This window comes from Oncorhynchus gorbuscha, linkage group LG09, assembly GCF_021184085.1.
Source record: "Oncorhynchus gorbuscha isolate QuinsamMale2020 ecotype Even-year linkage group LG09, OgorEven_v1.0, whole genome shotgun sequence".
Lineage (NCBI taxonomy): Eukaryota > Metazoa > Chordata > Actinopteri > Salmoniformes > Salmonidae > Oncorhynchus > Oncorhynchus gorbuscha.
In genome coordinates this window covers 16,279,427-16,305,167 of record NC_060181.1, presented here as the reverse complement: position 1 = coordinate 16,305,167, position 25,741 = coordinate 16,279,427, and the positions used below count along the sequence as shown (strand labels likewise).

General features: G+C 41.4%; 2 protein-coding genes across 4 annotated transcripts in view; one reads left to right on the top strand and one right to left on the bottom strand.

The window, feature by feature from the left end:
* Positions 1-8,513, top strand: part of LOC124043196 (collagen alpha-2(IX) chain-like) — a 38,443-nt gene extending 29,930 nt beyond the window's left edge. The window contains exon 32 of the mRNA XM_046361494.1: positions 8,149-8,513. Within this exon, the coding sequence (XP_046217450.1) occupies positions 8,149-8,354 (206 nt within the window). The 3' untranslated portion in view covers positions 8,355-8,513. The remainder of the gene's footprint in view (positions 1-8,148) is intronic.
* A 2,180-nt stretch (positions 8,514-10,693) lies between these two features.
* Positions 10,694-25,741, bottom strand: part of LOC124043195 (collagen alpha-1(XVI) chain-like) — a 171,340-nt gene continuing 156,292 nt past the window's right edge. For all 3 annotated transcript variants that reach the window (XM_046361490.1, XM_046361493.1, XM_046361491.1), the window contains 12 exons: positions 25,445-25,489; positions 25,136-25,189; positions 24,912-24,965; positions 23,687-23,737; positions 23,105-23,194; positions 22,932-22,967; positions 22,736-22,780; positions 14,196-14,390; positions 13,857-13,920; positions 13,534-13,707; positions 13,295-13,372; positions 10,694-13,140 (listed from right to left, as the gene is read on the bottom strand). In XM_046361490.1, the coding sequence (XP_046217446.1) occupies positions 12,947-13,140; positions 13,295-13,372; positions 13,534-13,707; positions 13,857-13,920; positions 14,196-14,390; positions 22,736-22,780; positions 22,932-22,967; positions 23,105-23,194; positions 23,687-23,737; positions 24,912-24,965; positions 25,136-25,189; positions 25,445-25,489 (1,080 nt within the window). In that variant the 3' untranslated portion in view covers positions 10,694-12,946. The remainder of the gene's footprint in view (positions 13,141-13,294; positions 13,373-13,533; positions 13,708-13,856; positions 13,921-14,195; positions 14,391-22,735; positions 22,781-22,931; positions 22,968-23,104; positions 23,195-23,686; positions 23,738-24,911; positions 24,966-25,135; positions 25,190-25,444; positions 25,490-25,741) is intronic.

Here is a 25,741-nt window from a genome sequence, read left to right as displayed (position 1 = left end):
AGACGCAAGAGTGCTCGAAACGAGCGAAAAACACGCCCAACGGACGGGCATTAATGACCAAGGTTCTTAGTCTAACTTGGCAACCAGTGAGCCCAGGGCGCTGGCGAGCAGAACAGCCAGACAGATGGAAGCGCAAGGAGGAACTTATCGTCAGACTGGCGCTGGGAAGAAGGTTACTAGGACGACAATGAATTGCTAGCGACGCAGGAGAGAGGATAGAAGCACTATGACGTAAAACGCGTCTTTTAGAAGACAAATAATCCCTGGGCGGAAGACCCTTAAAACACGTCTTGACAGAAGTTAACCTGTCTTTCGTGATAGAAATTCCCCTAGAAAGACTGCAACTCGACACGTCAACGGGCCACAAACGCCAGGGAATCCTGCCTTCAGCGGAAGTAGGAACAGAAGAAGTAAAGGAAGACATAAACACTTCTCATGACCTTCAGGATAGGACAATTCTCTTGAACATACCCGGACGGAACATGAAATCACGGTGAAAAAATCAGGAACGAAAAAACAATGTTCAACATGTCTCTGACGGGCATTAAAGTCGTTTGGCAGAACTGGGGATGCAAGGTTCTTATGGTCTGTCCAAACGACAAAAGGAAAGTCATGTCCCCCCTCCAGCCACTGTCGCCATTCGTCCAGGGCTAATTCCCTGCAGAATCGGTTAGGCACATCATAGAAAGCGGTTCAGATGGTCACAGCGAGATGGACTGACAAAGTAGTACAGGATCTAGATGGAGAGACCTGAGTAGTAGCGCTCAAATAATCCTCGCTCTTACGTTCGAGCCGACGTCTACCAGTAGCCCTCCGCTTACTGATGAGCTCTGGCTTTTACTGGACATGAATTAACAAAATGTCCAGCAAGTCCGCAATGAAAGAGGCACAGGCGACACGTTGGTGATCCTCCGTTCGGAATCCTCTCCTTAAGTCGAGAGACGAAAATACCTCCCAGCTGCATGGGCTCAGTCTCTGAGCCAGAGGACGGGAGATGGTATGTCAAGATAGACAAAAACAAAGGTTCAGCATGGGAATGCCTGAAAAACAGCCGCATTGGCGAGACCAAACGGCAGAACCCGGTACTCAAAATGCCCTAACTCTTCCACGAGCCTGGTGACGAAGATAGTAGCACCTGGCTCCCTGTTCTAAGGCTGGATGGCGAGAGCAATCGATTCTTAACCGAGTCATTCACATTTGAAGGAACCTAACAAAAAAAACCCCGCCCCCCGGAGAGGAAGAGCAATGGTACCGGCGTCATCTTTAATAGTCACCGAGGAGGAGTGGTCCCCGGAAGGAGATCAATACTACAATCTCCAGAGGAAACGAGACTGAAGAGCAGATCATGATATTCCTCCGGCACTCCTGTTCCACTCCTGAGAGGGACAGAAGAAACGGGAGGGATGGCAGACATTAAACACTTCACATGACAAGAAACGTTCCAGGATAGGATAGAATTACTAGACCAATTAATAGAAGGATTATGACATACTAGCCAGGGATGACCCAAAACAACAGGTGTAAAAGGTGAACGAAAAATCAAAAAAGAAATAGTCTCACTGTGGTTACAGATACTGTGAGGGTTAAAGGTAGTGTCTCAAATCTGATACTGGGAAGATGACTACCATCTAAGGCGAACATGGGCGTAGGCTTGTCTAACTCTCTGAAAGGAATGTCATGTTTCCGAGCCCATGCCGTCCATGAAACAACCCTCAGCCCCAGAGTCTATCAAGGCACTGCCTGACAAAGTAGTACAGGATCTAGATGGAGAGAAGTAGTAGCGCTCACTAGTAGCCCTCTGATGAGCTCTGGCTTTTACTGGACATGAATTAACTAGTCGTGATGCGAATACCTCCCAGCTGCATGGGCTCAGTCTCTGAGCCAGAGGAGGGAGAAAACTCGTTCTATGCGGATGGCGAGAGCAATCAAAGAGTCCACATTTGAAGGAACCTCCGGGAGAGAATCTCATCTTTAACCACTGCGTGGAGTCCCTCAGCGCCGGCTCGTTCCACTCACTAGAGGCAGCAAGAGTGCGAAACTCAATAGAGTAATCCGTTATGGAAACATAGGAAGCCAGGGCCCTAGAAGCCTCCCCTACCAAAAACTGAACGGTCAAAAACCCAGAATCATCTCCTCTTTAAAGTTCTGGTAATTGTTAGAGCAATCAGCCCTTGCCTCCCAGATAGCTGTGCCCCACTCTCGAGCCCGGCCAGTAAGGAGTGAAATGACGTAAGCAACCCGAGCTCTCTCTCTAGAGTATGTGTTGGGTTGGAGAGAGAACACAATATCACACTGGGTGAGAAAGGAGCGGCACTCCGTGGGCTGCCCGGAGTAGCAAGGTGGGTTATTAACCCTAGGTTCCGGAGGCTCGGCAGGCCAGGAAGTAACAGGTGGCACGAGACGAAGACTCTGGAACTGTCCAGAGAGGTCGGAAACCTGAGCGGCCAGGTTCTCCACGGCATGGCGAGCAGCAGACAATTCCTGCTCGTGTCTGCCGAGCATGGCTCCTTGGATCTCGACGGCAGTGTTACGAGCGTCTGTAGTCGCTGGGTCCATTCCTTGGTCGGATCCTTCTGTTATGCAGGTGAATGAGGACCCAAAAGCGACTTGGCGAAAACAGAGTCTTTAATCCAGTAAAGTAAAAATACAATCATAAAGCACAATTTCCACTCGTAATGACGAGAACAGACTGGAGACTCGATCTTGAACTGCAGGTTGCCTCGGGAAGGCACTTGAACGTAGCAGACTCAGACACCTGCTCACCACGCAGCATCTGAGGGAAACACGACACGACAGGGCGATACACAGACACAGCACGGTGAACAATAGACAAGGATCCGACAGGGCAGAAACGGAAAACAAGGGGAGAAATAGGGACTCTAATCAGGGAAAAGATAGGGAACAGGTGTGGGAAGACTAAATGATTGATTAGGGGAATAGGAACAGCTGGGAGCAGGAACGGAGCGATAGAGAGAAGAGAGAGAGGGAGGAAGAGAGAAAGAGGGGAACGAACCTAAAAAGACCAGCAGGGGGAAAACGAACAGAGGGAAAAGCAAAATGACAAGACAAAATAAGACAAAACATGACAGTGTGGGTGTGGAAAAAATACCCAATTGTTATACTTGAGTAAAAGTATAAATAATTTCTAATTCCTTATATTAAGCAAACCAGATGACACCAGTTTTGTGTTTTATTAATTTACGGATAGCCAGGGGCACATTCCAACGCTCAGACATCATTTTAAAACAAATCATTTGTGTCTAGTAAGTCCGCCAGATCAGAGTCAGTAAAATTAACAAGAGTTCTGGCCAAACTAGGAGAGGATGTCAAGTCATTATTATTCCTTGATGGCCATTATGATTAAGACACAATGGTGGTTATTTGTGGGAGATTGACTCTGTCCGATGGATCAGGACGGGGGAGGTGGGAGGCATCAGACACTTCCCTGAAGTATGTGTGGTGCCTCCACTCATCTCACTTCGGTCTCTCAGGGGACACACTCTCCCCACCAGCCACTATACTCATTTAATTCCCAAGTATTTACAGTGGGGCAAAAAAGTATTTAGTTAGCCACCAATTGTGCAAGTTCTCCCACTTAAAAAGATGAGAGGCCTGTAATTTTCATCATAGGTTCACTTCAACTATGACATACAAAATGAGGGAAGAAAATCCAGAAAATCACATTGTAGGATTTTTTATGAATTTATTTGCAAATTATGGTGGAAAATAAGTATTTGGTCAATAACAAAAGTTTATCTAAATACTTTGTAATATACCCTGTGTTGGCAACAGAGGTCAAATGTTTTCTGTAAGTCTTCACAAGGTTTTCACACACTGTTGATGGTATTTTGGCCCATTCCTCCATGCAGATCTCCTCTAGAGCAGTGATGTTTTGGGGCTGTTGCTGGGCAACACGGACTTTCAACTTCCTCCAAAGATTTTCTATGGGGTTGAGATCTGGAGACTGGCTAGGCCACTCCAGGACCTTGAAATGGTTCTTACGAAGCCACTCCTTTCCACATTTACATCATTACAGCCTTATTCTAAAATTGATTAAATTACTTTTTTCTTCATCAATCTACACACAATGCCCTATAATGACAACCCCCAAAAATGTCTGCCACATTGAAGGTCCACAAGAACACAGTTGCCTCCATCATTCTTAAATGGAAGAAGTTTGGAACCACCAAGACTCTTCCTAGAGCTGGCCGCCCAGCCAAACTGAGCAATCGGAGGAGAAGGGCCTTGGTCAGGGAGGTGACCAAGAACCCGATTATAACTCTGACAGACCTCTAGAGTTCCTCTATGGAGATGTGAGAACCTTCTAGAAGGACAACCATCCCTGCAGCACTCCACCAATCAGGCCTTTATGGTAGAGTGGCCAGATGGAAGCCAGTCCTCAGTAAAAGGCACATGACAGCCCACTTGGAGGTTGCAAAAAGGCACCTAAAGGACTCTAAAACCATGAGAAACAAGATTATCTGATCTGATGAAACCAATATTGAGCTCTTTGGCCTGAATGCCAAGTGTCACGTTTGGAGGAAACCTGGCACCATCAGTGCCTTCAGTTTTTGTTTCATGTTTTTTTGCAAAATTTCCTGAAAACCTGTTTTTTTTATTTATTCCATTTTAGAAAAAGGCTGTAATGTAACAAAATGTGGAAAAAGTCAAGAGGTCTGAATACTTTCTGAAAGCGCTGTATCAAATCCAGACAGGAAGTATTATTTTGGCAGGTGACCTGAATCAAACATTCAGCCAATTAGACAGAGGCATAGCAATACAAAAACCAATGGAAATTCAAGGAGCCTCCAAAGAGGCTGCAATTGTTAATTACTACAAATATTTTACAGGCACCTGGAGATTATTATCCCCGACTTCAAAAGACTACTTTTTTTTCTCTCAACGTTTGAAAAGCTCTTCAAGTTCTATATTCCAAAAATGCTCACAACAATATACTGGGTACTAAAATCCATGATAGTGATATCGGATCATTCTCCTGTATCATGCTTAATTACACCAACAGAAAATGCACTTATAGTGAGAGAATAATTATGGTCAATGAACAGAGCGCATCTTTAATTCCCGAAATGTATTAAATACATTTTAAAAAATTTACCATAACAAATGTAGACATACAGCACAGAGAAAAGCCGTCCCCCGACATCATTTGGAATGCTTTTACGGAGTATATTAGGAGAACGATAATCTCATACTCTGCATAAATTCAATCTGAGTTAGTAATTCATTTCTCTTAGAAAATAAATTCTATCTTAGAAAATGCCAATAAAAATCTTTACTAGGTAAAGAAGAAAATGACATTTCTGAACTTAAGCAGGAATATAATATTTTACTTTTGAAGAGCCAACAACTACAGGTTAAACTCAGATAAAGCATACTATTGCATAAAGCATAAATTGAAATCACACAGAAATACATATTAGACACTGTTAAAACATTCGGGCGGAGAAATGCTCCAGAGATGAACAGCTTACACATAGAATTGTATTTTATATTCTGGGACAAAGTAGTGCCCCTATTTATTCCAATGAGACCAAACGTCACTCAATGCTATGCTTCCGAGTTCCATGTATTAAACTTTTATTTCAGTCATATTAAACCAGGAAAATCTGGAGAGTCCCCTGCAGATTACAGATCATTACATTTTATAAAGTGGGACAATAAAATAATAACAACACTCAAAAGCATCAAAATGGCAAAACTCTTACCAGACTTGATACATATTAATCAAACAGGGTTTATTAAAAATAGACACAAACAAACACAAGAACATGTTTCAGAATAACACACAAAAAAATGTTGATTTGTCAATAATGGCTGTTGATGATGAAAGGGCTGTTGATAATGAAAAGGCTGTTGATGATGAAAAGGCTGTTGATGAAAAGGCTGTTGATGATGAAAAGGCTGTTGATGAAAAGGCAGTTGATGATGAAAAGGCTGTTGATGATGAAAAGGCTGTTGATGATGAAAAGGCTGTTGATGATGAAAAGGCATTTGATGATGAAAAGGCTGTTGATGAAAAGGCTGTTGATGAAAAGGCTGTTGATGATGAAAAGGCTGTTGATGATGAAAAGGCTGTTGATGAAAAGGCTGTTGATGATGAAAAGGCTGTTGATGATGAAAAGGCTGTTGATGATGAAAAGGCTGTTGATGATGAAAAGGCTGTTGATGATGAAAAGGCTGTTGACCGTCTTAAGCGGACCTTTCTATTTATACCTTTGGAAGCATTCAACTTTCCAGCTAAAATAATACATGTAAATACAAATATTATATAAATGTTATGCACAAATAATACAGTACCCGATGAAATTGCTTTAAAAGGGGAAAAGGACAGGATGTCCTGTCTCCCCCTACTCGTTTCGCTGGCAATTGAACTGCTGGCAGAAAGAATTTGACAGGACACAAACATAATAGGTATGAGGACTGATAAACATGAATATAAATTAAACTCATTTGACGATGATCTCATGATATACTGTACTTGACTAATAATGAAACTCAATGCTGCCCTTGTTAAAAACATTATTGGGATACTCTAAAGTCCAAGGATATAAAATGAAAGTGGAAAAAACTGAAATAATGGCAATATGAAAAATAAATATAATAACTGATGATCTACAGCAATCCTTTAAGTGGATCAAAAAAATACTAAATAGTTATGATGAAGTTAAGAAGTGACAAAAAACAACAAATATATAAAGATAACTTTATATCATCACTCAACAAAATTAATGCGCATCTAATTAATATGAACATTCTCCCATTAATCTTATAGGTAGAATAAACCTCTTTAGAACTTTAAAAAAGTATTCTCGGACATCAGATAACAGACTTCATATGGGAAAATAAAACTCGTAGAATAAATAGGGAAGTTTTAACCTTCCAGACATGGAATTGTATCAACTCGCCACCCAAGGCTTTTACTTGCGACATATAGTTAAATGCACTATAGGGGAACAATGGGCACATAATGAAGATGTGTAAGCTCATACATAGAATCTTTTCACCTGTTTGTTTTCAAAGGGTGGACCTAAGAACATTAACAACTTCATAGTTAAGAACATTATAATAACATCAAAGAAAATTAAATGAATTGTACAATAACCAAAATATCTCCCTAAAATCACACCCTTATGGAACAATCATTTGATAGCTTCACCGATAAATTGGCCCACATGGAAAAGCAAAGGCATAGAAACTGCAAATGACAGAGTAACAGGAAATACAATGATTTCAATGACAGAATGAAAAACTGTTTTGGACTGATTAATGTAGACCTTTTCAAATACTATATTGGGCTCCCAAGTGGTGCATTGGTCTAAGGCACTGCATGTCAGTGCTAGTAGGCATAACTACAGACCTTGGTTCGATCCCGGGCTGTCGCACAACCGGCGGTGATCAGGAGTCCCATAGGGCGGCGCACAGTTGTCCGGGTTAGAGGAGGGCTTGGTCGGGGTAGGCCGTCATTGTAAAATAAGAATTTGTTCTTAACTGACTTGCCTATTTAAATGAATGTTAGATTTAAAAAACATTTAAACTTAAAAATGTTATCACAAAATATCGAGCTGAACACTTTTGGAGGAAATCATGTTGGGGTCAGAAACAGATGCTCATATGGTAAGATTTACAACACCTTGCAGAGAGAGTCTATCACAATGACAATCTGTTAGAAAAATATGAACTATTGGAACCAAGGCTTTAAAATAATGGATATAGGCAACACTAGGCTGTGTTGGAACATAATGAACAAAATTACAGTTAACAAAACTGTACTCTTAAATCCAGCATAAACTAATCTAAATGTATAGAATGTATAATACAAAAAACAAAATAAACAAATTCTACACTACAACTGCAGTGTCATGTCTTTAGTATAAAACTAACAACTTCTCAATAATTCATGCCTTCTGGGAGTGCTATAAAGTCCAAAAGTTCCGGGCAGAGTTAAAAAGCTGCGCTGGCAGTCTGAAGTTTTACAATGTACATTTACTTTGAATACGTCTATCTGCATATTTCATGACATGGCATGCTTTACTATTTAAATATTATTTAAAAAAAAATCTGGATACAGACAGAAACTTTTTTCAGTAATATGGGGCAAAGTAAAACTTTAAAACCCTTCCTCCTCAGGTCCCCCGGGTATTGACGGAGTGGCTCGAAACGGTAAGCCTGGTGAGCGAGGCCCCCAGGGCTCGGCAGGAGAGGCTGGCCGTCCTGGTAAGGCGGGCCCCACTGGTCTTCCAGGGTTCTGTGAGGCTGCAGCCTGCCTGGCTGCCTCGGCCTACACCTCCCCCAGACTACAGGACTCCGCCAGGGTCAAGGGCCCCGGAGTCTAACCTGAGACCTCTCCATCAAGAGCCCCACAACACCAGGGAGAAAGAGAGAGACAGAAGAGAGAGAAGCAGGGATAGAGGGGAGAGAGAGAGACAGAAGAGAGAGAAGCAGGGATAGAGAGAGAGAGAGAGAGAGAAGCAGGGATAGAGGGGAGAGAGAGAGACAGAAGAGAGAGAAGCACGGATAGAGGGGAGAGAGAGAGACAGAAGAGAGAGAAGCAGGGATAGAGGGGAGAGAGAGAGACAGAAGAGAGAGACAGAAGAGAGAGAAGCAGGGATAGAGGAGAGAGAGAGAGAGAACTCTTCTTTATTGGATCCCAATGAGAGCGAGGAGTTGGGGAAATACTATCATGACTGACATTGCCCCTCTGACCCCTAAACTGACAACCTTCAGTTGAACTGTTTGGAGACTGTTTGCAACATACACCATGCCCATCTACTTTAAATCACCCTGAGGACAGCCACTCACAGCCAATAACACCCCTCTGAAATTACAATCTCTGGTTCGGGATTGGCTTTTTCAATGTCAGTCACATCCAACTGCCTCACCCCCAACCACAGAGGGAAATAGAATGATGCTGCATTCAAAACAACTGGGTGCTCAGAACTCTGAAATCTCAGACTTCCAACTTTAGTGCGTTCAAGACATCTGGGAACTCATTAAAAAAAACGAGCTCAGACTGGAAAAAAATAGTTTTGAACGGTCATCCAACTCGGGATTCTCAAGCCTCTTTCTAGAGCTTCAACTTCCCAACCTGAAGATCACTGACATCATCATTTTTTTTTTCGGGTTCCCAGTTGTCTTGAACGCGTCATGGGTGAAACTTAGTGACATCAGAATCATATCCAGTGATGTCATTGAAATGTCATCAGCAGCAGCCGTAGTCCCTGGACTGGGAGGACTAGAGATAGACTTTGTGTCTAATGATTGGTGCTTTTTCATTTTATATACCGTGGTCACTTTAAATGCTATTGTTTAATAGCTGAAATATGAATTTTTATAAATGTTTTGAAGCAGAAAAGGCAAGCATATGACCCACTCCACCTGCCACCAAACAACAAGTGGCTTACAAGTGTACACAAAAGTACCAATTAAAGATTTTGATCAAAATCCACGCTCCATACTGTACCTTTGTAAGATGTATTGCTAAAATCCACGCTCCATACTGTACCTTTGTAAGATGTATTGCTAAAATCCTCGCCTATATGCTCGAGTGTAATAGTGAAATGCTCGAGTGAATTATCTCACATGTACATTGCCGCCCCTTACTACCTTCGCCTCATTTTAGAAAACATGTTTTCTTTTTAGCCTTGATCTCTTCCTCTAGTTGACTGGCAACAACACTCCCATCTATTTCCCATAAGTCAGTGCTGCACAACTTTGTAAATGTTTGTCTTACTGTAATCAATCTTTCTATGCCACTGTCAACTAACTTCCACAGAGTCAATCAATGTCAACATTCTAATAACAACTAGGACATGTTATTTTCATTAACAGAAACTATTTATTGTTCTTTATATGATTCATCTGTAAAGACGTGTCATTTCTTTTTCCCCCCCTGGTTGTTCAGGTCAACCAATTCCAAAAGAATACAAAATAAAGTTTTGTAAAACCTGAATGTTCTTCCCTACCATGTGGGAACTGTTGGATCTCTGAATAGAAACAATTATTGTACCTAAATGACATGGTCATTATTCCAGTGGGATTAGAGAAGTGTTAACGGAAAGGGCCTTTCTCTGTCTTCTTGCCACACTCCAGTCCAGTCAGTGCTAGTAAGTTGGTTGCCAACTGTTTTCCAAGAAAATGCAAAACGTTAAGTGTTGAGGTGCATGTAGTCTGCCTAGACTAGAGAATAATGACATACCCCACATTATCCCAGTGGTCGGTATTCTGGTATAAGGCCTATAATGTGTAAAGTGTGGGCCAACACAGCCCAGTTCCAGTACCATGGTGTTCTTTAGTTGGACTGCTCTATCCTTTTCTGTTTAGCCACCCCTATCCAACTGTGAGTAATACCAGCTCACGCTCTCAAAGCTGCGGAAGTCAAGCTTTTGTGAAAGCCTTCCACTTGAAAGATATTCTTCTTGCACTCATTCACATAATAGTCTCTTGCAGGTGGCTTGGAGTTTATACAATAACATCTCTAGCAACCGGCTTACTTGAAAAGCAGAATAATATAAATAAAGTGCTAGTTAACGTTTTATCCTTAGTATGCTTTCAATCAGAGCACCAAGGAAAGGCATTTCAAGGAAAGACACTGCACATTGATGGTATGTCAACACCACAGTGAACTAGTCACATTATATACTTGGACGTCTCTGATCTGCTGATCAACAACATGTCTGCTTTGCAAAATTTATTAGCTTTTTCAGAAAAGTTTCCATAAAAATAACATCTCTTTACACAGGATGGCTTAATAAAATGTACCGGTGACACAGAAACAATCAGATCTACTGAGGATAGCAGGGAAACAGCGCTGTTGTTTTAACAAGATGTTTGTAAAAGCTAGGAATGAAGAGTGGAGATATGTTATTGTTTGGGTATTTAGTATACCTAGGGTCAGTAGTTATTCCTGACCAGGAAATCCTCTGGACAGGTCACATGTTCAGGAAAAAACTCCAATAACAACTCAGAACATCTATATGTTTCTAAACCTGGCGATATCCATTACATAGCTAGCGGTTGGTGACACCCTGTCGTGTATATATGACAGGTCAAACTAAAGAACAACACAACATACAAGGCAGGCGACATACAAGTTGTACTGAGTTAGTAATGGATACAGGGAGAAGCTGGTTGGCACAGTGATGCCAGCGATGGTATGAGTGAATATGGATGTTCAACTTTTTTCTCTTATGTTTGATAATGACATTGAAAACTCTTAGTGGTCATAAAGAATGTACTTCTGCTTAGGATCGCTAAATTATGGGAACTTTCCCAAAATTACTAAGCTTCCAGAAATTCTGTTTGGAACATTCCCAGAATTCCTGCGTTATCGCCTTCTGATTCTGGGAATCTTTCATCTTTCAGGACCAGTGGTGTACTCGAGGAGCAAAGCATCTCTTTCAAGTTCATCTGTTGTGAAAAATACATTTGGTAGTGTGGTAAGACACTTGTTAATAGATTGCTATATAACAAGAAAGGTGATTTTTGAGGCAGTTTCGAAAATGCTGCCGTTGAACATGATGTCCTGTACTTTCTGACACGCATGAAAATACCTTCCTGAGCATAATAATACCACCATATATAAATCCAATCTGTTTTTATACAAAAGGCACAATTCCCTCATAAATCATTTGTTTTACAGAACAAATTACTCCCTTTAAAATATTTTTCAAAAAAACCCTGGTAGTGGATACATGACAGTTGACCATAACAAACACACGGTAAGCCATGCTGACGCCAACTCCACAATACAAAAGGTATAACAAGCCATTATATAAATATAAATATTTACAAAACAGGCACTCTGGGAAGGTGAACATTATGATCTTCTCACACAAACAGGGAAGAGAAGGTGAGAAGGCCATTATATAGAGTACAGATCTGTTAAAGCATCAGACATCATTCAAGTGATGGTGTATATTCAAGCATAGAAATAACATAAACAACATAGCATGCATAAAGAATAAAGAACATTTGTAATGGGAGTGCCATGTCAGTTCTATTCATTCTGTTTCTATTGCTAGAGAGAAGCAAGATCAAAGCAGAACAGCACAAAGCAGCTGTCTAATACTCCCAACGGGCACGTTTTATAATCAGAATGGAGAGGAGGGTGATAGTGATGATGAGGAAGAGTTTGCAGGTAGTTTTTTGAAGGCTGGATTTGCTCTTGCTGGTATTATCAAACTAAGCATGTATATCTTATAGAATGAACTTACAGCTAAAGTTGGGACATTTTGAAGGAATGAACAGAACAGATAAGACAGAGAGTAGAGAGGCAGGATAGCGGTGTCCACATGATCTCCTTTATCAAAGCCACTTCAGCCAGTACTATGTCTTCAGTTAAAAGAAGGTCCTACACATATAGATGTAGAATCTTCATTTCATCAGGCTGTTGCAGGATGAATTTTCCTACAATGCAGGACATTTAAAATGTGTAGTGTATTTGGTGTTTAAAAAGGCTTTGAATGTTTAAAATTTCCACTTAGAAATGTAATACTTGATATAATATAATGTAATACTAACCCTAACCCTATGTATCAACCTTGACAAAAACGTCCATGAATAATAATTTACATAATAATGAACATTTCCTGTTGCTGCAGGATTGTTTTCCTGCTTCAGCAAACTGGCTCAAATTAAGATCCTACATCTGTATATATTTTCTACACAGGCGGTGAGGTGGACAGCTAACTGGCAAACACTTTGATGAATTAGGGATCGATGAAGAAGACCACATCAACTATGGGTGCCTCAGTATTCACTTATTTTCCTGGGATGATTTCTGTTGATCGACTGGTCTTTTGTTTTCTCTTCTCTCTCTCTTCACCCCTCACTTCTGTCTCTAGTGCCTTCTGGTCTTTGGGTTGGTTTCTTCTATCTCTCCATCTTCTCTGTGTCTCCTCTCCTCTTCAATAATCTCTCTCTCTCTCTAGTAGGGGCCCTTGACGGGAGGGCCCTTAGGGTTCCACTCTATTGGTTGGCTCATACAGTCGGAGGGGTTACACCGGCCCTCCCTGCCCTTCTGGCCCGGCTGTCCAGGGGTTCCTGAGACTCCAGGGACCCCCTGCTGACCCACGGGGCCGCTGGGGCCCATCTTGCCATAGCCTGGGGGGCCCGGGACACCTATGGCGGGGGGATGAAGGAACAGAGAACATCATTGAAGCGCTGGATACACAGTGACTATAAAAGAGCAGAGCAGTTGAAAGAACTAACTTAATGAAGCTTTGGCAGGATAGTGACGAGTTAAGCATTTCAACAGGCTGATGTGGCGTCTCACCTGGTGCTCCTGGGGGTCCACTGTCACCCATCTCCCCTACACCCTTGTCACCTTTCTCTCCCTTCAGACCTCGTGGACCTGCAGAAACGACAGAGGACATCACTTGAGAGAGGAGCTAACCTTTATGTTACGCTAAGCTGACATCACTTGTCATAACTGTTTATGATCTCCTATGTATTTATCATGACCATGGTATTCAGGAGTTACGACAAAAGGAATCAAGTGAATTCTAGACTCACCCTGTGGTCCCAGGACCCCTTGGCGACCCTCTCTGCCTATCTGTCCTGGCTGACCCGGGGCCCCTGGAGACCCATTTCGACCTGGGTTACCATCCTTCCCTGGGGGGCCAGGACGACCGGGGGACGATACCTCTTGTGGCTGCTGCATACGAGACATGAAGTAGGCCATCCTCTCTGTAGGGGGATACAGTACAACTCCAGTTGATAAACCACCTAATAATCAATAAAGCTGTTTCCTTTCTCTGCCACTGCTCAAATAGGAAATATGGGCAGATATAAAGTATTGGTGATAAACTTAAACTAAAATAAGACCATGTTCTCACCATCAAATATCTTGATGACCTGCTGGCGAATGAAGTCCTTGATGTTGTCATAGTTGACCACAGGCTGTGGATTAGAGAGAGAGAGAGAGAGAGAGAGAAGAGAGAGAGAGAGAGAGAGAGAGAGAGAGAGAGAGAGAGAGAGAGAGAGAGAGAGAGAGAGAGAGAGAGAGAGAGAGAGAAAGAGAGAGAGAGAGAAAGAGAGGAAGAGAGACATAAGAGGAGACCTAACCACCACTTTTGGGTTTTAGTCTTTTGACCAAACTGTTGGTTTTGTGTTCCATTAGACATTGTGGAACAAACACGAACATAACTAGTAATCAATTCATAATCGAGTCTCACCTCGTTGCCTGGTATTCCTGAAGGTCCAGGGGACCCTGAAGGTCCTGGTGAGCCCGGGGTGCCCCTCTCTCCCCTGGGTCCCACTGGGCCCATCACTGGGGTATCAGCTTTGGAGGAGTACCCCCCTCCACCAGGGGGTCCGGGGCGACCTCGCTCCCCTGGGGTACCCCTCTGACCTGGGGCACCTGGCTCACCCTAGGAGAGAGAGAGCGGGAGAGTGAGTCAGAAAAGAGGAGAGAAGAAGAGAGAAGAGGGGTGAGAGGTAGTGAGTTAGTTAGACATTCAATCACTGAAGAGTACTGTTCGACCACCGACAGCAGTGTTTTACATTGAAGATTGAAAAGATGAACTCCTGCACAATGACACTCTTGTATCTTCCACAATCCAACTTCTATCAAACCGTTTCCACCAACCCCTCAGTGGTGCGTGCTCAGTCCCCTCCTGTACTCCCTGTTCACTCATGACTGCACGGCCAGGTACAACTCCAACACCATCGTTAAGTTTGCTGATGACACAACAGTGGTAGGCCTGATCACCGACAATGACGAGACAGCCTATAGGGAGGTCAGAGAGGCACTACAGAGGGTAGTGCGAACAGCCCAGTACATCACTGGGGCCAAGCTTCCTGCCACCCAGGACCTCTATACCAGGCGGTGTCAGAGGAAGGCCCTACATATTATCAAAGACTCCAGCCACCCTAGTCATAGACTGTTCTTTCTGCTACCGCACGGCAAGCGGTACCGGAGCGCCAAGACTAGGTCCAAGAGGCTTCTAAACAGCTTCTACCCTGAAGCCATAAGACTCCTGAACAGCTAATCAAAGGGCTACCCAGACAATTTGCAGTGCCCGCACATGGATTCTGTACCGGTACCCCCCTGTATATAGTCTCACTTTTTTACTTTACTGCTGCTTGTCAATTACTTATTACTTTTATCTCTTACTCTTATCCATATTTTTTTGAAACTGCATTGTTGGTTAGGGGCCCGTATGTAAGCATTTCACTGTTGTATTTTGAGCATGTGACTAATACAATTGGATTTGAACCTATTCCTGTCAGACCCTTGAAGGAGAGTCAACAAGGGGGCAATGTCCACTTTAGATTGTAATCGAGCCCGGCCCAGCCTCTAGCGTATTCCTTACTTACCTCCTTCTACACAATAAAAACACAGACACAGGATCGTATCCCAAATGGCACCCTATTCCCGATGTAGTACACTACATTTGACCGGGGCCCAAAGGGAATAGGGTGCAGTGTGGGATGAACAGCCTCCCAGACTCAGTAAACACACTCTGTATGGAGCCTAGCCAACACACTGTAAACAACATCCTGAGACAGACATGTGTGATTTATGTGAAACAAAGATGGCCATTATGGAGGGCTAACGTTTACACGTCACCACCGGACACTGGAGCAGACTGATGAAATAGAGAGCAGAAGAAGAGGAAGAAGAAGAAGAGATTCTCCTCTGTAATCTGTACTACTATGGTTAAAAGCCATGACAAAGCCTTCCTGTCACAATGACAAATCACCTCATCTCATGTCTCCGCTCCCACAGTAAATAGCATTATCCAGGGGAGAGAGAATAACTATATTGGTTACTGCACTGTATCTGGTGTAGAGGACAACAGTTACTGTATCTAGTATAGAGGACTACAGTTACTGTTCTGTATCTAGTGTAGAGGACTACAGTTACTGTACTGTATCTAGTGTAGAGGACTACAGTTACTGTACTGTATCTGGTGTAGAGGACTACAGTTACTGTATCTAGTGTAGAGGACTACAGTTACTGTATCTGGTGTAGAGGACTACAGTTACTGTTCTGTATCTAGTGTAGAGGACTACAGTTACTGTATCTAGTGTAGAAGACTACAGTTACTGTATCTGGTGTGGAGGACTACAGTTACTGTATCTGGTGTGGAGGACTACAGTTACTGTATCTAGTGTAGAGGACTACAGTTACTGTACTGTATCTAGTGTAGAGGACTACAGTTACTGTACTGTATCTATTGTAGAGGACTACAGTTACTGTATCTATTGTAGAGGACTACAGTTACTGTATCTAGTATAGAGGACTACAGTTACTGTTCTGTATCTAGTGTAGAGGACTACAGTTATTGTACTGTATCTAGTGTAGAGGACTACAGTTACTGTACTGTATCTGGTGTAGAGGACTACAGTTACTGTATCTAGTGTAGAGGACTACAGTTACTGTATCTGGTGTAGAGGACTACAGTTACTGTTCTGTATCTAGTGTAGAGGACTACAGTTACTGTATCTAGTGTAGAAGACTACAGTTACTGTATCTGGTGTGGAGGACTACAGTTACTGTATCTGGTGTGGAGGACTACAGTTACTGTATCTGACTACAGTTACTGTACTGTATCTAGTGTAGAGGACTACAGTTACTGTACTGTATCTATTGTAGAGGACTACAGTTACTGTATCTATTGTAGAGGACTACAGTTACTGTATCTAGTATAGAGGACTACAGTTACTGTATCTAGTGTAGAGGACTACAGTTACTGTATCTAGTATGGAGGACTACAGTTACTGTATCTAGTGTAGAGGACTACAGTTACTGTACTGTATCTAGTGTAGAGGACTACAGTTACTGTACTGTATCTAGTGTAGAGGACTACAGTTACTGTACTGTATCTATTGTAGAGGACTACAGTTAATGCATCTAGTGTAGAGGACTACAGTTACTGTACTGTATCTAGTGTAGAGGACTACAGTTACTGTATCTAGTGTAGAGGACTACATATACTGTATCTAGTGTAGAGGACTACAGTTACTGTATCTAGTGTAGAGGACTACAGTTACTGTATCTAGTGTAGAGGACTACAGTTACTGTATCTAGTGTAGAGGACTACATATACTGTATCTAGTGTAGAGGACTACAGTTACTGTATCTAGTGTGGAGGACTACAGTTACTGTATCTAGTGTAGAGGACTACAGTTACTGTATCTAGTGTAGAGGACTACAGTTACTGTATCTAGTGTAGAGGACTACAGTTACTGTACTGTATCTATTGTAGAGGACTACAGTTAATGCATCTAGTGTAGAGGACTACAGTTACTGTATCTAGTGTAGAGGACTACAGTTACTGTATCTAGTGTAGAGGACTACAGTTACTGTATCTGGTGTAGAGGACTACAGTTACTGTATCTAGTGTAGAGGACTACAGTTACTGTACTGTATCTATCTCAGTTACTGTATCTGGTGTAGAGGACTACAGTTACTGTATCTAGTGTAGAAGACTACAGTTACTGTATCTGGTGTAGAGGACTACAGTTACTGTATCTGGTGTAGAGGACTACAGTTACTGTATCTGGTGTAGAGGACTACAGTTACTGTATCTAGTGTAGAGGACTACAGTTACTGTACTGTATCTAGTGTAGAGGACTACAGTTACTGTACTGTATCTAGTGTAGAGGACTACAGTTACTGTATCTAGTGTAGAGGACTACAGTTACTGTACTGTATCTAGTGTAGAGGACTACAGTTACTGTATCTAGTGTAGAGGACTACAGTTACCTTATCTGGTGTAGAGGACTACAGTTACTGTATCTAGTGTAGAGGACTACAGTTACTGTACTGTATCTGGTGTAGAGGACTACAGTTACTGTATCTAGTGTAGAGGACTACAGTTACTGTATCTGGTGTAGAGGACTACAGTTACTGTTCTGTATCTAGTGTAGAGGACTACAGTTACTGTATCTAGTGTAGAAGACTACAGTTACTGTATCTGGTGTGGAGGACTACAGTTACTGTATCTGGTGTGGAGGACTACAGTTACTGTATCTAGTGTAGAGGACTACAGTTACTGTACTGTATCTAGTGTAGAGGACTACAGTTACTGTACTGTATCTATTGTAGAGGACTACAGTTACTGTATCTATTGTAGAGGACTACAGTTACTGTATCTAGTATAGAGGACTACAGTTACTGTTCTGTATCTAGTGTAGAGGACTACAGTACTGTATCTAGTGTAGAGGACTACAGTTATCTGTATCTGGTGTAGAGGACTACAGTTACTGTATCTAGTGTAGAGGACTACAGTTACTGTATCTGGTGTAGAGGACTACAGTTACTGTTCTGTATCTAGTGTAGAGGACTACAGTTACTGTATCTAGTGTAGAAGACTACAGTTACTGTATCTACAGTTACTGTATCTGGTGTGGAGGACTACAGTTACTGTATCTAGTGTAGAGGACTACAGTTACTGTACTGTATCTAGTTAGAGGACTACAGTTACTGTATCTAGTGTAGAGGACTACAGTTACTGTATCTAGTATAGAGGACTACAGTTACTGTATCTAGTGTAGAGGACTACAGTTACTGTATCTAGTATGGAGGACTACAGTTACTGTATCTAGTGTAGAGGACTACAGTTACTGTACTGTATCTAGTGTAGAGGACTACAGTTACTGTACTGTATCTAGTGTAGAGGACTACAGTTACTGTACTGTATCTAGTGTAGAGGACTACAGTTAATGCATCTAGTGTAGAGGACTACAGTTACTGTACTGTATCTAGTGTAGAGGACTACAGTTACTGTATCTAGTGTAGAGGACTACATATACTGTATCTAGTGTAGAGGACTACAGTTACTGTATCTAGTGTAGAGGACTACAGTTACTGTATCTAGTGTAGAGGACTACAGTTACTGTATCTAGTGTAGAGGACTACATATACTGTATCTAGTGTAGAGGACTACAGTTACTGTATCTAGTGTGGAGGACTACAGTTACTGTATCTAGTGTAGAGGACTACAGTTACTGTATCTAGTGTAGAGGACTACAGTTACTGTATCTAGTGTAGAGGACTACAGTTACTGTACTGTATCTATTGTAGAGGACTACAGTTAATGCATCTAGTGTAGAGGACTACAGTTACTGTATCTAGTGTAGAGGACTACAGTTACTGTATCTAGTGTAGAGGACTACAGTTACTGTATCTGGTGTAGAGGACTACAGTTACTGTATCTAGTGTAGAGGACTACAGTTACTGTACTGTATCTAGTGTAAAGGACTTCAGTTACTGTATCTGGTGTAGAGGACTACAGTTACTGTATCTAGTGTAGAAGACTACAGTTACTGTATCTGGTGTAGAGGACTACAGTTACTGTATCTGGTGTAGAGGACTACAGTTACTGTATCTGGTGTAGAGGACTACAGTTACTGTATCTAGTGTAGAGGACTACAGTTACTGTACTGTATCTAGTGTAGAGGACTACAGTTACTGTACTGTATCTAGTGTAGAGGACTACAGTTACTGTATCTAGTGTAGAGGACTACAGTTACTGTATCTAGTGTAGAGGACTACAGTTACCTTATCTGGTGTAGAGGACTACAGTTACTGTATCTAGTGTGGAGGACTACAGTTACTGTATCTAGTGTAGAGGACTACAGTTACTGTATCTAGTGTAGAGGACTACAGTTACTGTATCTAGTGTAGAGGACTACAGTTAGTTACTGTAGAGGATCAGTTAATGCATCTAGTGTAGAGGACTACAGTTACTGTATCTAGTGTAGAGGACTACAGTTACTGTATCTAGTGTAGAGGACTACAGTTACTGTATAGAGGACTACAGTTACTGTATCTAGTGTAGAGGACTACAGTTACTGTATCTAGTGTAAAGGACTTCAGTTACTGTAGTGTAGAGGACTACAGTTACTGTATCTAGTGTAGAAGACTACAGTTACTGTATCTGGTGTAGAGGACTACAGTTACTGTATCTGGTGTAGAGGACTACAGTTACTGTATCTGGTGTAGAGGACTACAGTTACTGTATCTAGTGTAGAGGACTACAGTTACTGTACTGTATCTAGTGTAGAGGACTACAGTTACTGTACTGTATCTAGTGTAGAGGACTACAGTTACTGTATCTAGTGTAGAGGACTACAGTTACTGTATCTAGTGTAGAGGACTACAGTTACCTTATCTGGTGTAGAGGACTACAGTTACTGTATCTAGTGTAGAGGACTAAAGTTACTGTATCTAGTATAGAGGACTACAGTTACTGTATCTAGTGTAGAGGACTACAGTTACTGTACTGTATCTAGTGTAGAGGACTACAGTTACTGTATCTAGTGTAGAGGACTACAGTTACTGTACTGTATCTAGTGTAGAGGACTACAGTTACCTTATCTGGTGTAGAGGACTACAGTTACTGTATCTAGTGTAGAGGACTACAGTTACTGTATCTAGTATAGAGGACTACAGTTACTGTATCTAGTGTAGAGGACTACAGTTACTGTATCTAGTGTAGAGGACTACAGTTACTGTATCTAGTGTGGAGGACTACAGTTACTGTATCTAGTGTAGAAGACTACAGTTACTGTATCTAGTGTAGAGGACTACAGTTACTGTATCTAGTGTAGAGGACTACAGTTAATGTATCTAGTGTAGAAGACTACAGTTACTGTATCTAGTGTAGAGGACTACAGTTACTGTATCTGGTGTGGAGGACTACAGTTACTGTATCTAGTGTAGAGGACTACAGTTACTGTATCTAGTGTAGAAGACTACAGTTACTGTATCTAGTGTAGAGGGCTACAGTTACTGTATCTGGTGTGGAGGACTACAGTTACTGTATCTAGTGTAGAGGACTACAGTTGCTGTACTGTATCTAGTGTAGAGGACTACAGTTACTGTATCTAGTGTAGAAGACTACAGTTACTGTATCTAGTGTAGAGGACTACAGTTACTGTATCTAGTGTAGAGGACTACAGTTACTGTATCTAGTGTAGAGGACTACAGTTACTGTATCTAGTGTAGATGACTACAGTTACTGTATCTAGTGTAGAGGACTACAGTTACTGTATCTAGTGTAGAGGACTACAGTTACTGTATCTAGTGTAGAGGACTACAGTTACTGTACTGTATCTAGTGTAGAGGACTACAGTTAATGCATCTAGTGTAGAAGACTACAGTTACTGTATCTGGTGTAGAGGACTACAGTTACTGTATCTAGTGTAGAGGACTACAGTTACTGTTCTGTATCTAGTGTAGAGGACTACAGTTACTGTATCTGGTGTAGAGGACTACAGTTACTGTATCTAGTGTAGAGGACTACAGTTACTGTTCTGTATCTAGTGTAGAGGACTACAGTTACTGTATCTAGTGTAGAGGACTACAGTTACTGTATCTAGTGTAGAGGACTACAGTTACTGTATCTAGTGTAGAGGACTACAGTTACTGCTCTGTATCTAGTGTAGAGGACTACAGTTACTGTATCTAGTGTAGAGGACTACAGTTACTGTATCTAGTGTAGAGGACTACAGTCACTACACTGTATCTAGTGTAGAGGATTTCAGTGTAGAGGGACAGGAGGCCTAAGTTAGTAAAATGAGGTATTGGCAGGGAAAGTAGGGTATTTGAGGTGAATGTGGACAACCATGCCAAAACGAGCTTCATCAAGTGATGGATACGTCCCAAATGGCAACCTATCCACTTTATAGTGCACTACTTTTAAACAGGGCCCATACGGCTCTGGTTAATGGTAGTGCACTATATAGGGAATGGGTGCTATTTGGGACACAACTGATGTCGGAGTTCAGGGAGTTTGCTGAATAAGCCAGAAATAACAGAGAGTGTTCAGAACAGGATCCTGGCCAGGACTACAACCCTCAGCCCATGGACTACCCTCCCATAATACTCTTTAGTAGTGGAGGCCATATCTGAGGTAACCAGCCCACATGAATAATTACTATAGTTTAGTATGGTATAAATATTGCAGTATTACTATAGTTTAGTATGGTATAAATATTGTAGTATTACTGTAGTTTAGTATGGTATAAATATTGTAGTATTACTATAGTTTAGTATGGTATACATATTGTAGTATTACTATAGTTAAAGTTGTCACGCCCTGACCATAGAAAGCTTTTTATTCTCTATGTTGGTTGGGACGTGATAGTGACTAGGGTGGGTCATCTAGGTGAATTGTATTTCTATGGTGGCCTGATATGGTTCCCAATCAGAGGCAGCTGTTTATCGCTGTCTCTGATTGGGGATTATATTTAGGAAGCCATTTTCCCCATTGTGAGTTATGGGATCTTTTCTACAGTTAGTTGCCTGAGTGCACACCAGTAGCTTCACGTTTCGTTTGTACTTGTTTGTTTTTGTTTGATTGAGTTTATATTTATTAAAAATATGTGGAACTCTATGCACGCTGCACCTTGGTCTACTCCTTTCGACGATCGTGACATTAGTATGGTATAAATATTGTAGTAGTACTATAGTTAAGTATGGTATAAATATTGTAGTAGTACTATAGTTAAGTATGGTATAAATATTGTAGTAGTACTATAGTTAAGTATGGTATAAATATTTGTAGTCTTGCTATAGTTCAGTATGGTATAAATACTGTAGTATTACAATTGTTAAAAAAAGCAGCATTTTTGCATACTTTAATATATGGTTGTTTTTTACTATAGTGTTTTTGCAGATATTAGTATTTCCAGTTTACTATAGTATTCCTCGCATACACACGCACACACATGCACATGCACACACAGCAGTGACTCTTACCTTTGTACCACATTGTCCATTGTCTCCAGGCAGACCAGGTGCTCCCTGTGAACGCAGATTAGTAAGATGAAGAGGCTGTATACTCACAACACAGCTAGCTACATGTACATGAAAACCTTTAAACCATATTTACTGGAAGGCTCAGAATGCATGTTTCTGTAATGATGACAAACACCACATCAGAATAATTACTCACGTCTTTACCCGTTGCTCCATCACTGCCTGGTTCTCCCTGAGACACAGAAGGACAGAGAGAGAAGAGGGGAATAGAAAGAAGATGTTGCACCAAGACATCTCAATGACATGATTATCTATCCTGTTCTATATCTGCAGTATACGTGTTGAAACAATAGGAGTCTGTGTACTGACCTGCATTCCAGGATGACCAGGGGGTCCGGCTGGCCCAACCATCCCTGGTAGCCCTCTGTCTCCTGCCTGGCCCTTCTCACCTTGTATACTCTAGAGAGAGAGAGAGAGAAGAGAGAAGAAAGAGAGAGAGGAGAGAGGGGGGAGAGAGGAGAGAGAGACAGAGAAGAGAGAGAGAGAGAGAGAGAGAGAGAGAGAGAGAGAAATAGAAAACATCAAGAGAAGAGAGTGTGTGAGAGACAGAGAGACAGAAGAGAGAGCAGAGAGAGGAGAAATGCACTATTGTAAAGTGACTGTTCCACTGGATGTCATAAGGTGAATGCACCAATTTGTAAGTCGCTCTGGATAAGAGCGTCTGCTAAATGACTTAAATGTAAATGTAAATGTAAATAGAGAGGAAAAAGAGAGACAAATAACAGAGAGACAGTGTGATGAGTAACCTTATCTGAGAAATAACACTTACAGAACACAACGCCAACAGTCCATGTAATCATGCAGATAAACCAGGGATTGATGCAGATGCTATGTGTTCCTTTTACATTAGAATAAAAGAGACATATTGATGGTGATAATATTTCCTCTCACCACTCCAGCTGGGCCTGCTGGGCCTGGGGGTCCCGCTGCTCCTGCAGTGCCCTACCAAAACAACGTACTGCTGTTAGCAACATATACACATTCAAACCTTATTAACGAACACACTGAATACAACAACACAAACCTTATTAACGAACACACTGAATACAACAACACAAACCTTATTAACAAACACACTGAATACAACAATACAAACTTTATTAACAAACACACTGAAAACAATACAAACCTTATTAACGAACACACTGAATACAACAACACAAACCTTACTAACGAACACACTGAATACAACAACACAAACCTTATTAACGAACACACCGAATACAACAACACAAACCTTATTAACAAACACACTGAATACAACAACAAACCTTATTAACAAACACACTGAATACAACAACACAACCCTTATTAACAAACACGCTGAATATAACACAAACCAAAAGTCATATACAGTCACCTACAAAACTATTGGCACCATTGATAAAGATGAGCAAAAAAGACTATGAAATAAATAATACAAATACTGAGCTATATTGAATGCCCCCCAAAAAGGACACTTATATTGTTTTATACCAATACAATTGCTCAGAGAAAGAGATTTTGTTGACCAAGTTATCATTTTTTCCCTTAAAAAAGGTAGCTATCAAAATTATTGACCCCCCTGTTTCCAATACATTGTGTACCCTTCCCTTGGTAGAAAAACAACACTGAGCATTTTTCTATGTTTTAGGAGATTCTAGAACACACTGTGAGGGATCTCAGAATCTTCCTCTATACAGAATCTTTCCAGATCCTTGATATCCTTTGGTCCGAATTTTCAGCGTTTTTGTTAAAATAACGTTTATTAATTAAGGAATTAGGAAAATATGAATAACATTCCACCCAGGAGGCCACTAGAGGGGGATTTGCTCTTTTGACTGCAAAAGTAGAATGTTAAAAGATTATTTTATTTTGTTTGATTTTATTGAAAAGAATCTTTAGGGGTGTCAATAATTAATAATTGTATTTTATATTACTTGTTAAACAAAGTCTCTTTCTCTGAGCAATTGTACTAGCTAGTGTAACATAATTACATTTGAACATGTTTGTGAGCAGACAATAGAACTCACTATTTATATTATTTATTCAGTATTTATTTTTTTGCTCATCATTATCAAGGTGGCAATAATTCTGGAGGTGACTGTAGGTGAGAGGTTAAAGTTCATGTACTCACAAGGTGTCCTGGGGGACCGGGTCGACCCTGAGGCCCTGGGGTTCCAGCATCACCCTGCAAGAGGTCAAAGGTTGCTCTCAGTTTGACACATATTGTGACAAAATCCTTCATTCAATTGGTGTTGTCATTCGAAATGGTTCTCATTCACTCATTCCATATGAACATCATTCAAACATCAAACAACATGAATTGAGCAGGTGCATGCAACATGTGGTTTGACTTGCCTCAAGTCCTGGTCTACCAGTTGACCCCGGTGGACCAACAGGCCCAGCATCACCCTGAAGAGAGGAGGAAGATAGAGGGAGAGTGGTGAGTAACCAGTATCCATAACAACGTGCTAATAATCTGTATTGGTGTTCTGTATGGTAGCAGGCATCAGACAGACAAGCTGAGAAGAGTAGCGTGTGTGTGTGTGTGTGTGTGTGTGTGTGTGTGTGTGTGTGTGTGTGTGTGTGTGTGTGTGTGTGTGTGTGTGTGTGTGTGTGTGTGTGTGTGTGTGTGTGTGTGTGTGTGTGTGTGTGTGGTCAACTCACCTTCTGTCCAGGGAAGCCAACATGTCCATGCTTCCCTTTGAAACCCTGAGAGCAGAGAGGGATCAAAGATAAACAAAACAAACATCGCATCTCACACACAGCTTTCAACATGACACACATCACAAAACACGCAGTTATTAAAACATATCACTTTGAAATCTCACACTGATTTGAACACCTGCCCTCTCAAAGGCCCCACACAGAAACACTGACATAGACAGAAAGTAGCATGATTGAAACAAAAGGCCCTCTTTCCTTTCCTCGTTGTTTTGAACCGTGTGAGACATTTGTTTTACT